We start from the raw sequence: 13,779 nt of genomic DNA on the forward strand, positions 1-13,779 counted from the left end.
TGTATATGCACTTCCGCTTATCACTAAATATTACTTAAGGAATTTGGGTCAACAGCAAATGACACAACATAAAAACCAACAACAACAACAACAGAAAATCAACACACAGCTATAGACGTAGAACTATTAAGACCTATGAAGACCTCGACTATTTGCGTAGATTTTCTTGTTGTTGCGCTTTATAATTTGTTTTTATTTATTTATTTTTTATGTATGTATGTATTCACTTACAAGTTACTTAAGCGGAGGAAATTAAATATTTATAAAAGTCTTAAAAGACCAAGCAGTAGAGGAATTAAGGAATGCAATTGCCAAAAAATGCTTCACAATTCATTTTAACACACTTTATTCAAGTATTGAATAAGTCGCAATTTTCGACTTCGAATAATTCTGCGACTCATTTTGTTGATATCGAATTGCGTTCAATTGAATGTGTCTAGTTGAACATTAAAAATAGATGGCGCTGCATGCGTATAGCGCCACCCTGTGTTGGCGAGTGCAACTAACTCTGACATAAATTCCGGAAGCAGCAGTGTTATACAAGGGTTGTAAAACAGGATAATGCAGCTTGTCAACAGATGGCGCGATGATATTCTCCGTGCTTTCCTGCATTGCCAACTTAACTTACTTTAACATTGCCAGCCTATTGAAAAAAGAAGATTTAAGTAACTCATTTTAGGTCGGTTTATACGTTCGAATATGGATTTGGATTATGCGGGAAACATACTAAGAGGAACTAAGAGGGGCACATTAATTCCGAATGAGCATAAAAACGGCAAAAATTAAGCGAATGCCATTGGATCAATGCTTTGAATGTAAAATTTATAGTGTAATAAATTTGAATTATCAAAATTGTATATAAAATTTTTTTGTCAAATATGTGGGCTAAAATATTTCAACCCATAAATAATAATTTATTCACTTGTCATTTTCCCAAATTTTTTAATGTTTATAAATTTTTCGTTTACTAAATTTATTATTTTTGTAATTATTCAAGATTCCATACTAAATTCTTGTTTGAATTTCTAAATATTTTGGACTTCGTTTCTCTAAAATATAACCCAATAATTTTAATCTTTAAGCTCTCGTAAAAATAACTTCTTTGTCGACTACAAATTTTCTACATTAAAATTTGCAATCTAAAGTCCTTTTCAATTTATTATAAAATGTCTACATATAACATGCCGTGCCCATCTGTTGCTATAATTCCACAAATCATTTACAATTAATCGCTCTGATTAGGTGCTATCAAATCTAACGAACCGAAATGCTTCGGCTAAGTTGAGCTTAGCCTCGGCTAGTTTTCCCATTTCAGCTTCCCTGGATTTCCCTTAAATTCCAAATGAAATCTCATTTCTATATAAAAAAAAAAAAAAATAACAGTAGTCTGGCTATTCAGCCTTCTAAACAAGGCTGTTTGCCTAGGGTCCACTATTGCCGTTGTCCTTTGTCTGCATTTTGCGACAGTTTTCGCAGTTAAGAGGATTATTTCCCAGAGTTGCGTCCCTTTGTTGTTGCTGTTGTTGTTGTTGTTGCTGCTGTGCGAATTTTATTGAAAAATTCCAATTTTTCAAATAATTTTTTGACATTTTTTTCCGCTCCTTTATTTTTGGCACATTTCGACGGCTCGCACCGGCTGACCCGCGCGTGTCAGGCACTGCGCCGAAGGTCGCCAATCGGGGTTGGGCTATGCCTATTAATGGGTTCAGCTAATGTGTCGCAACCCCTTCATCATAGATCACCTAAGCATAACCCTAGCAGTAACCCTAACCTTAACCCCTTCCACTGGATTAGTTTCACAAAAAAAAAACAAAAATTGAGAGAAAATTTTATTAAATTTTCCTTTTTTCTTTTTGTTTTCTAAAAAATTGGCAAAAATTTTGGGTGCAAAAAACGGCGAAAACAAAGAAAATTCGAATCGTAATTTATGAATTTCGCATGGCTCGGTGACAGTTGCTGCTGATCCTTTATTTACACAATTGGCTGACCCTTTTGTGCAAAACCCCCCCAACCCCTACCCTAGCCCTGATAGCCTCTGAACCCTGAAGTTCAATTCTTGCGCTAGAAAATTTCGCATTATGCGCAGCAAATTGCAAGAGTTTTCCCAAAAGGGTTAAATGCATTTGTAATTTTCCGTTGGTCGGAAAAAGAGTTGAAAATTTTTGATAGATTTTCAATGAAAAATGCTCGAATTGATTTACCCCCTTTGGCCAGCTGCCATCAAACCATCCGAACCGAGTCGGCAACCCAAGCTGAAACCCTCATGCGATCGCCTGCGACGTGTGGAGCATGTGACAATCGTGAGCTGGGCACGCGTTTCGATTTCAACTTCAAAATTCAAAAGACGCACAGAGAGAGGGAGACAGATAGAGGGAGAGAGGGAGAGTGTGTGTGTGTGAGTGAGGGCAGTTTTTAAAGCCTTGTATCTACACAACATTTGTATCTTTTTATGTCTGTTTGATGTTTGCTTATACGATTTTTCGATATTCTACTATATATTGGCGCGTGTGTTTGTCCAAGGGGCTTACGGTCTGCAGGGATCGGGTTGCGCTATTTCCCATAAAAAGATAAGAAAAACTGTTCACTTTTTGGTATCATTTGTTGTTGTTGCTGGTGTTAAAGTCGACTCTTCTTTGTTGTCAGTTAGGCGAGAGCGCGGGGGGTTGATTGCGTAATTTATGACTTTTCAATCGGGCCACGCGACACTGGGCAATAGCAGCAGCGGATTAGGGCTTATTATATGGGCATATTATCTAAAGTTTATTAATGATACTTGGTGTTGTTTTAGTAGGTTAACTATTTGTGTGAAATGCTGGAAGTGAAAGAGTTATAAACCAAGCGGAACACTGGGAATGTGAAGGCTAGAGAAGGCTAGAGAAGGCTAGATATGATATTAAAATTGATCTGTTTATGTGTCATGCCATTCGGTTCAGCTCTGCTCGGATTTCACAATGGACTCGGAGCATAATAATCTGTCATTGATATATAACATTTTCTGTTATTTAGTAACAAAATCTATTTTCTATAAATTCAAATTCAATTTCATTTAGCTATACAAATTCAAGGCAAATCTCCTGCTGCTGCTCTTCCACTCGCACATTTTCAAGTTTAACAAATATTTGGATTCCAGCAGCAGATAGAATCGAAGCAATGCTCAAGGCTGTCATTGAGCAAAGGAGAGCTTGCCAATAGATATAAATGTGTATGTGTGTGTTGAAGTATCTGAGCAAATACATTTCAGCTTTGCTGCTGCTTTACGTTATTGATGCGTTGCTGCTGCTGCTGCTGTTTGTCATCCACAGCCAGGAGATAAAAATAAAAGGCTGCAGGCCAAAGGGCGGAGGGCATAGAGGGGGAGTGGCTGCGGGCGTTGGGCAGTTGGTCAGCGTCTGATTGTTTGTATCGTCGCCCCCCCTTTCTTATTTTTTTACTTATTTAATATAAACTCAACTCAACCCAAAGGCTCTAACCACACACACACATACAAACACACACTTATAAGCGGCTTACTTACGCACTTCAAGTTGCTGTAGCTCTGCGTTTGCCTCTCCCTCTCTCACTCACGGACTCCCCCTCTCTTTCCCTCTCTGTGTGTGTGTCCGTGTGATAGTGCATGAAATTTATTGGCGCATTGGGGGCGCCACACTTTCGAATTGTGTGTGTGTGTGTGTGTGGGCGCTGTAGGGTTGTAGGGTTGCGGGGGGCGTGGCACGGTCTGTTGCTGTCAAGTTGTGTTGCTTATTTTTGTTTTTGGCTACGCAGGCTACACGAGGCTTTTATAATTTTATGCCATTTCTTTCAATATTTATTTTGTTATTATGTTTTTGTAATGACTCCTTGTTGCTGTTGTTGTTCGCAACAACAACATCTACAACAGCAACAACAATAACAACAACGTGCACGTTGACGAAATTAGGACAAAAATGTTAGATGATGACGTTGAAATTGGAAAAAATTGTATACATAGATTGTAGCCAGTGTGTGTGTGTGGGTGTATGTTTGTATGTATGTATGTGTATGTGTGTGTGTGTGTGTGTATTGCCATGGAAAATTCCGACTGGCGCTGTGCACATAAATTAATTAATTTTGTTTTTGCCATGGGGTTTAGGTTTTTTTCTATCGAAATTTTATTGCTGTCATTGAAATTGAACTACTTAGGAGCAGGCGCGTCAGGGAGGGGGCGGTATAGCGGGGGCAGAACGCCTGCTGTTACACTCAAAACTTGTGTTTGGCCATAATATTGATTTCGCTTTTGCCTACAAATAGAGCTAAGTCTATGATTTACAATGCGAAATCGAATGAGGCAAAAAGTGTAGCATACTTTACAGCTGAAGCTTAAGGGGAAAGCTTTGCACACACACTCATACGTTTCATAGTGACTATTGCAGCTAAATCTATTTATAAATAAATAAATCTCATTATATTTATCTACCGTACCCGTATCGCCCACATTCACTTGACTTTTCACGCCATTCACTGCTTTGCCTGCAAAGTTCTTGGCTGCCATCAATTTTCTTTCGATTTTCCTTGGCTGCATTTGATTTTTTGTTCGCTTGAATTAATTGCCGCTCATATTTATGGCTATAAATAATTTGCACAGTGGCGCAGGCGTTCGACTTTAATTTGAAAAGCGATAAATAAGCCAGGCTCCCCACATGCGACTTGGCTATAAGAAAAACTACAATAAGTACGCACACCCACACACACACACACATACGCATGCCGTAAAATAAAACCCAAATGAAAGTGAAAAGAAAGTAAAGGAAAGCAACTACAACTACAACAACAACAACAACTACGACAACAACTGCAAAAAGTGCTGAACGCAGAAAAGTACAAATTGCCCACAAAATATAAAAACGAAAGGAAACCTAAGACCCAAAGTCCCACCCCGCCTGCCCCCCCGCAACACACGCAGCTGCCCAATGCCCCTTGCCCGAAACTCACCCCCAGCCCGAGACCAAGCAAAGCCAAAGAGAAGTACGAAAAAAAAAGTTCAATTTACTACTTTTCACTTTGGCATCCGCCGCATCGCCCGCTGCCTAATACGAAACACACGCACCCAAAAGGCAACAACAACAACAACAGCAACAGAGCTAGGAACACCCTCATCTCAAAGGGCGACGAGTCTGAAATTGGAGAAGCTGCCACACAGCAACAGCAACAGCAGCCAGCCAAAGCTGCTGTAGCAACAGCATCCTTGAGCAGCATCCACACACATCCTTGTGTGTCCTGCAGCCGTCTCACCGAAAACTTTTGCCTTTTGCCTTTGCGTTAAATTTTTCTTTTTATTTTGGAATTTTTCGATAGTCTTACCGTATCGCCACACACACACACAAACACACACATATATATATATAGATGTATACACACACAGGCACGCACATACACACACTTATGCATAAGTGGAGGCGAAACACAAGCTACTCATTATGCTCAGCAAACATAGAGTGCAATGGGCATATTCGCTTTCAGCTGGGGCATGTGACACGGTTGTTGGGGGGATGGAGTAAAGAAACGGAAAAACATTTATAGGAAATTTATAATATTTTATTATAGATGTCAGCACACAAAGCCTTAAAACTAAATCTATTATATCAAAAATTCCTGAACTAATAATTCCATATCTTTAATTATTTTTATCAATTTCCTTTAGCATTTCGAAAATTTAGCAGTGTAACTAGTAGTCGGTGCAGCTCTCCTCTCTAGCTGCAGCTTCCTTTTCTTTTTGCTTTAAGGTCAGGCCAGAATAAAAATAAAATGAAAGTTTCCCCTGCTGCTGCTCCTCCTGCTGCTCCTCCTGCTGCTCCTTCTTGCTTGTGCTGCTTCTTCCTGCTCGATTTTTCTTTTTTTTGTTTTGATGAAAATTACAATTTTTCTCTTATTTTTCTCTCAACTTTCATATGGAATGTGCTGCCATCTTGTTGCTTGCTTGCTGGCTTCCTGCCTGCTTCTTCTTCATCAGCTTCTTTGTGTGCAGCCCCCGCCTCCTCCCACTCCCATTTTCTGTCCACTACCTCTGCGTAACCATACATGTAGATAGCTTGACGTGTGTGTGTGTGTGTGATTGTATAGCTTGAGGCACTTTTGTGCCTGGCTTTGGCCTGCCCCATCCCCTATAAATGCGTGTGTGCGTGTGTGTGTATTCGATTGAAGGGGCAAAGCAGGCAGAAAAAAAAAAGAAATCTCAAAACGCAACAAACTGAGCTAAATCCCAGTTTAGTTTGATGGCTTTCGGTTCGGTTTTGTTTCGGCTTCCCAGCAGATTGCAAAGTGAAAGTTCCATTTGGCCCTACTTAATAAAATGCTGACGCCTCCGCTTCCGTTTCCAGAGCTGCCCAACCTGTAATAATTTGCCAAATGCAAGACTCGAATAGTAGTAGTAGTAGTGGATCTCTCTCTCTCTCTCTCTCTCTCTCTCTCTCTCATTCTATATATGCATGACTAAGATTGAAAGTCTTATGAGAAATGTGGGAGAAGAGATTGAGGAGGACTGGGAGGCAGGTGTAGATGGATAAAGCTGAGTATAGAAAGGATATCTAAGAGAGGAGTAAGCGATTATATATATGTATGGGTCGGGACAAGGGAAGAGTCTGATGAGAGTGGAGAGTGAGTTAAGGTGCTCGCTCCTACACATTCATAATTCACTCAAATACAAATGTTGCTCTCATTGATCTTATTGATAGTTCCATTAAATACCAGAGAGATTTTGCTAATATTATGCATATAAGATGATATGATACATATAATAGTAAATATGCTGAGTCACCATCCAGTTTCCCATCTAAGAAATCGCAATATATCAACCTCCTCGCAATGAAGTCTTCCACTCTCCATTTGGAGCTCGCATTATATTCTAAAATCCTTTCTTTTTATGTCAAGCTCGAGTTTTCCAACTTTAAAATTTTCGATATTTTCAAAACTCTCTGCCTATACAAATCATAGACCAGCCAAATGGCTTTTTAAAATTATTCAAAATAAAAGAATTTAAAAATTTTATTGCTTTTGTTAGTTTTAGGTAAATTTGACGTAATTAAAATTGCTAGCCGATAGATTTGCGTGATGTACGGCTTTCGGTACGTGAGACGGTGTATGCGGCGTCGCCATGGAACTGTCGCCACAGTCATTGGGGGCCTTGCGCTGCTCACGTTCTTCCTGGAGCAGAACTATGAGAGCGAGGAGCGGGATTTGCTGTACTGGCGAGACGTGGTGCTGCTCTCCTCGCGTCATCCGTGTCTGATGGCCGCCCTGATCGCCACGGTGTTCTGTCCGCTGCTGACAATGGCTCTGATCCAGCAGCGGCTCATCCGGACTGTGGAGAGCACGGTGAGCAGGATGCGTCGTAAGAGTCGTCGGCGGCAATACGCGGACTTCCTTGTGCGACGGCTGCTGCTGCAGCTGGAGCTGGCAATGCTGCGCATGCCCCGCAAGCTGCGGGTGGATCAGCAGCTGAACGATCCCCGGGCGAGGATGCGCTGCGAGATGGCCAAGGAGGCGGCCTACCGGGCCGTGGACATCTTTCGGCGCGACGCGGCCGCGCTGCTCTTCAAGCGCCATCGCCGCTCCCTGGACGAGGGCACCTTTGTGCTGGACGAGGAGGAGCTGATGCTGCTGCACGGCGGCTATGGCCGAATCGACTTGCGCGTCGACTGTCAGCTGCTGCGGCGTCTGCTATATCCGCAAGCCGCGGACCGCCCCCAGAAGCCGACCCGGGCCCAAATTCGAGACGTGACCCAGAATCAGACATGAATCTAACATTTGTAGCATTCACAAAATTTGTCGTTCAATCTCAATTTTTTTTTTTTACCTTTTTTGCTATTTCCTTTTTCGACATAATTCGCCTTGGATTCCCTAGAATAAACAGATTGTTTAAAAGTTGCGTTTTCGAAACTCATTAGCCCAGAGCTACGGCTCCGACTGCCTACTCCAGCTCCTGCTCGTATTATTTCGTCTCCTGTTCGTATGGCTCCTCGCTTAGTGCGTGTCATTCGCGTCATTTATTTAAATCGCCCCGTTTTGGGCCTAATGTGCATATGCCGCCGAAATAAAAACCTCAAATTTCCACCCTCTGCTGGAAAATGGATAAAAAAGCAACAATAACAACAACAACAAACTGTAACTAAAATATTTTCTCCAACAAAAATCCATAATGAGTTAGATTATTAAAGTTTTGTTGTTGTTATTGTTGCTGACTGCCTGGCGTGCTCTGCGGGTTTTTGACACGATGAAGCAAGGACTGACGTCCATTTTCAGAGCGACAAACGACTTGAGAAGTTAGCTTAGACTAGCAAATACCCTGTATTAGTTGGCATAGCATTGTTATTGATACTGTGATTATTGATATTGATATTCATTAATATTATTATTGTGGCTCTTCGAGATGAAAGTCATAATCTGTCTGACTGTGCATTAGTATTGGCATTTGATTTTAAAAATGTTTACTTAAACATTCATTATCATAATTATAGTCATTGTCAACGACTTGTTGCGATCACTCTAGAGTTTCTCTGGATTTAGTAGAACACTATGTTAAGAATTTAGGTCGTCCAATTCTTACTCTCATTGAATATATTTATATGATTTTGGTAGAGATTCTCTTGTCTATGTTAGAGAGACACTTTGATAATCCAATCGTTATTATATATAGGAAGTTTACTTAAACAACCAAAGAATGCAATTCTCTTAGAAGATGGTATTAATTAATGCATATGCATCATTGGAGATGCGCCTTATAGTGAGTAAAGCATGTTACTTTAACTCATTCAAACAGAGAAAGAGGGAAAGAGACAAGGAGAGAGAGAGAGAGAGAGAGATAGAAATGTTTCATTAGAGAACTTTATGATTTTTGTAGAATTTTTCTTGTCATAGTTGAACACTGCGTTCAGAAATAAGATCGTCCAGTCGTCATTCCATACCAGACGGAATTCTCTTAGCTAATGCTCTTAACTAAGTCACAGTACATTATACAGCACTGTATATACGCCTTGTAGTAAATGCAACCATCTATAAGTATTACTTTACACACACTCACACACACATACACACTGCCTAGTCAGACATACCCTATTAGTGGTTTCGTTACAGCGCACCACAGCGACGACATTCGAAAATGGTGCCAAAGCATATGGTGACAAAATAGTTGTCGTTGTTGTTTGTGTTTGGCGCCGCTTGTCGCTCGCCTCCGCCTGCACAATTTAATTGAGTGTCCAAATTATATACACAAGGCTCACAAAAAATACATATATGTATGTGTAAGGGGTATACAGAGTCTAGAGCTGTATATAGAGAGCAGTATATTTGATTGGTTGTGCGTGTATTTGGAGCTGTACAATTCGGAGTGTGATTGCTGCGTGTGTGATTGTAAAATCGATTAAAAACTAATTTTCAACTTGTAATAGTTTTTTTTTTCGGTTTTTGGTTTTTGGCTTTTGAGTTAATGACCAGCCCTAGTCGGGCATTGGCCAGCACTTAGGCCAGGCAGCTCATTATGTGCTGTGGGCCAAGATAGACCAAGTGTTGAATGGTTTGTGTTGCGAGGGGGGCTGGGGCGGGGCGCTAACTAAACAAACAACTTGAGTGACGCCCCTCGCATGTTAGTGCTGCCACAAAATACACATTACATTATACAAAGACAGATAAGTATATATATACATATACATATATGTGTGTCTGTGTGTGTGTGCGTATTTCAACTAAGTATTTGGGCAAAAATTATGAACAGGAAAAGTTCTTCTATTGAACTGTCTGTCACACACACGCGCGCGCATGAGCCACACCCCCAAATTCCTTTCCATTTCGCCGCCTGCGGCAGAAATGTTGAGCAGCATCTACTATTCTTTAGAGCCAAAAATTATTGATAAGACATTCTCGCATGTAATACAAATATTGACAGTCTCTGATTTTTGCCTGGGGGTAGTTGCCAGCAGGTGGTGGGAAATGGCGATTGTTCCGATATGGTATATACTTATATGCTATACATGGCTGAAAGAAAATGTCAAACGTCTTGGAGTGCGACAACAATCGCCTTAGTGGGGAAAAATCAAGGCCTGTAATAGGAAAAGATAAGAGCAAAGAGATTTTCGATTTTTTTTTCTGTTTTTTGTTTTTATATTTAATGGTTTAAATTCATACAATATATATATGTATATGGTTGTGTGTATATATATTTAATATAATCATTAAAACACATACAATTTCTTTAATAAATGCTCTCGCTTACAGGGTGGGAGCGGAGGGGGGGGGGGGGGCCGAAGGGAGCGGACTGGGTTGGTTAGTGGGTGAGAGGTTATTACAGGGTATTTGCTGCAATAGCTTTTGATTCTGGCTCATTAAATTGTTGTTACACATTACATATAATATATATATAAATATAAATAATTACTTTTAAGTTTTTTTTTTTTTTCAATTTTGATTTTTGTTTTCCGGAATTTTCACACATAGTTTTACATAATAACAAAGTTTTTTTTTTGGGGGTTTCGAAGAGTAAAATGTTAAATATAATATATATTTATATATATGTATATTTGCCAATTGCAAAATAAATTTTTGTTTGTTTTTTGATTTCATATATTTAATATAATTTTTGATTTTCGCTCGTGTCTTTTGACTTTTGCTTCATTTTTGATTTCATGCTCCTAACTTAACTCAACATCATTTTTTTTTTTTTAATTAATAATAAATTTTTTCAATGAAAATTTCTTTTGAATTTTGCTTACAACTAAATTGTTTTTGATTTTGTGGTTTAAATTTTGATTTTGATCTCATTTGTTGTGGAGTTTTTTCTTAAATCTAATAAAAGTTTTGTTGTTGTTTTTGTTTTCCTTTTGATTTTTTGCTTCGGCTGGCGGCCAAAAATTTTGATTTATGCTCATCTTTAAAGGTACGTTGCAAGTTCTTTGTAAAATTGTTTACTTAGCCAACATATATATAGCATGCCTACTATATACTATATATATATACTCTATATGTGTAATATTTTTAATATATATTTCATTTTGAATTTTTGTTTTTGATTTGTGCGCTCTTTGGTGTATATAAAAAAACTTAAATAATAAAAATCAAAAATAATCCAAGCCCAAGTTCTGTCTGCGATTTATCGATATGAGAAATTGTAATAAAGTCATTTGATTTAATGGCAGCAACGCTTCGATTTGCATAGAAAATTTGGCAAATGGCGCGGAATATACAATATTTTGCAAGTGGAAAGAGAGAGTAGAGAGAGAGAGAGAGAGGGAGGGAGAGTGAGTGAGGGCTAGTTGCTTTGGCGGGAAACTGTGGAGGAAAACGTCGCGTTGTCAAGTAAATTGCATTTTTCATTTTTCACATCAACTCATACTTGCATTTATATTGCATTTCCTGCACACACACACACACGCACACATACACCCATCTTTTTAAACATGCAAATTGTGACAGCCACCCCCCGGGACGGACAACTTTTTGGGCGAGGATTATGCCGAACAATGCCGAATGCCAGTCCATTATAAATAGCCATAAAAATTCAATAGAAAATCGAGAAAAACATTTGCATGGCCACAGGAAAAGACGGAACGGAGGGTGCCCCAGCGAGGGTTGCTATCAGACTCACACACACACATATATGTACTATACATATTTATGTATATATATTTATAAAAATCTATAGAAAATTGTAGCTTTAATTGCATCGAGTATCGAATGTCCTCTGCGCGTAATCAATGAGATGAAATTTGCATGGACACGTGACAAATAATTAACGAAAAAGGCCGCGAGCCAACGGAGGGTTGCCGGACAGCGGCATACACTCGGAGAAATCAAGTGGTGTTTAGCTGGCAAAACTAAGCAACTCCTGAGAGGATTGCCCAAAGATTTCTGGATAACAATTCGTGTAGTTGCGATAGGAATTGAGGCTTCAATTACCGTCCAGTGTAAGCACTTGGAGAAATTAGTTGCTAAGAATATGATGAACTTAAGATATACTGAAGTAGTGTGCGAGGGGTTGCTTGGACTGCCAGAAAATGTTTAGTGTATGAAATATACTCAGAGACTGTTCAAATTCTAGAAATGTAATATGAGAGTTGCTAAAATGTATTATGAAAGATATAGTATATATATATTTTTTTTTCTCTGAGTGTATGCATATATTTTTAATCAATTGCATCGCAGCATGTAGCCCATATTGATTTTTACTTGCATACAATTTTTTTTACAACCAGCAGCTGCACAATTTGAATTTTCCCTTGAAAATGCGGAAAATGTGGAAAATGCGCCGCTTGACCCATACATAACGGCTGCAGTTGACCGTGCGCTGAGTTTCCCATTTTCCTTACACACACACACTTTCCATTGTAATACTTATCGCATTTTTTCGATTCTTTTTTTTTTTTTTTACTAATCATTTGGAGGGTATGCATAAAGCATATACATATATATTTTTTAGGCAAATAGCCTAATCAGCCTTTGCGTGGGGGTTGTGAGCCGGAAGCGCGCGCCGCACACAAAATTTTATTTTATTTTTTATTTTTATGAGGGTGCCTCCGTTTTGTGGCAGCTGCTGCTGCAGGCGAATTGTGAGTGGTATGAATTTAAAAAATAGAAAGAAAACAAAAATAACTGGCATAAATATGTTTCTTCGACTCGCTTTGTTGACAAATTGCATTTGCTTGAAAATTCAATCAAATATCAATTCAATAATTTGCTATCAAAGGCGTTCAGCCGGCATCAACTAGACCCCTATCCAAAAAATAAAATAAATAATCACTCTCAGTTCTTTAAAGAAAAATAAAAAAAAAAACAACAAAAAGGTTCACAATTGGGTGTGAACTCTAATTGAGCACAATCAACGACAGTTTTTGAAGTGTGCCTCGATAAGATTTTGTGGTCAATTAAAAACCGCCCATTCACGCAGCAGAACTCGGGCAAGGAAAAAACTAAAAACAGGGTATAAAAATAGAAATCAACAACAAAATTTGTAAATAAAATTAACAAAAATGATTTGAATTAAATTTGTAACAAATACACGTGTTTATTCATATATATTTATGTATATACATTATAAAAATAATTGGAATAAAAATTATGAAAATAATTATGTTTAATTGTAAATGAAAATTAGAAGCTATGTATTTAAATATTGTTTAGTATTTTGCATGGTATATTTTGTATATATGTATGTATGTTTTATGATTAGCTATTTTAGTTTTCTTTGTCATCATTTTCAGTATTGTACAGCGACGAATTTGTTTTTTGCTAAAAGGCACGCAGCATTTTAAAAAACACACGTTTTTAAAAAATAAAATTAAAAATAGCAAAAAACTAACGTCGCTGCATTTTATTGTTTATGGTTTTGGTATTTTATTTATTTTGATTTTTTGTATATTATTTTTTATTTTTTTGCATTGACTTTTCAGCTGCGCAGATTTTTGTAAAGAACAAACGCCTTAAATACTACAAAAATAATAAACAAAAATCTGCGCCAAAAATACTGAAAAGTTCATGCAACTCCGCTGACGTTGCTTATGGATTGTATGTGTACGTATGTGTATGTGTAGGTGTATATATCATCTATAAGCTGGTGCAGACCTATACCTAAATGGCCAGGCCATTTGGCTGGCTGCTGCCAAACTTTGACTAGATTTGCGTTTGTGTCTTTTCTTTTGCTTTAGTTTTTCTTTTTTAGTATTTTGCGACTAGCTTCGTAGTTTGGTCAGTTTTCGTTTTTGGGGAATGCATTAGTGTTTCGTTTTGTTTTTGGTTTGTTTCACTTACAATTAAAACTAAACAATAATAAAAATACTTTTT

General features: G+C 38.3%; 1 protein-coding gene across 1 annotated transcript; it reads left to right on the top strand.

Moving 5' to 3' along the window:
• Positions 1-6,883: 6,883 nt before the first annotated feature.
• On the top strand, positions 6,884-7,875 carry LOC149269052 (uncharacterized). The gene has a single exon (XM_089466570.1). The coding sequence runs from the start codon at positions 7,063-7,065 to the stop codon at positions 7,747-7,749; it is 687 nt and encodes a 228-aa protein (XP_089322696.1). The 5' UTR covers positions 6,884-7,062; the 3' UTR covers positions 7,750-7,875.
• Positions 7,876-13,779: the final 5,904 nt, after the last annotated feature.

Source organism: Drosophila arizonae, chromosome 4 (assembly GCF_054131065.1).
Source record: "Drosophila arizonae isolate 15081-1271.41 chromosome 4, UAZ_ARI_1.0, whole genome shotgun sequence".
Taxonomy (NCBI): domain Eukaryota; kingdom Metazoa; phylum Arthropoda; class Insecta; order Diptera; family Drosophilidae; genus Drosophila; species Drosophila arizonae.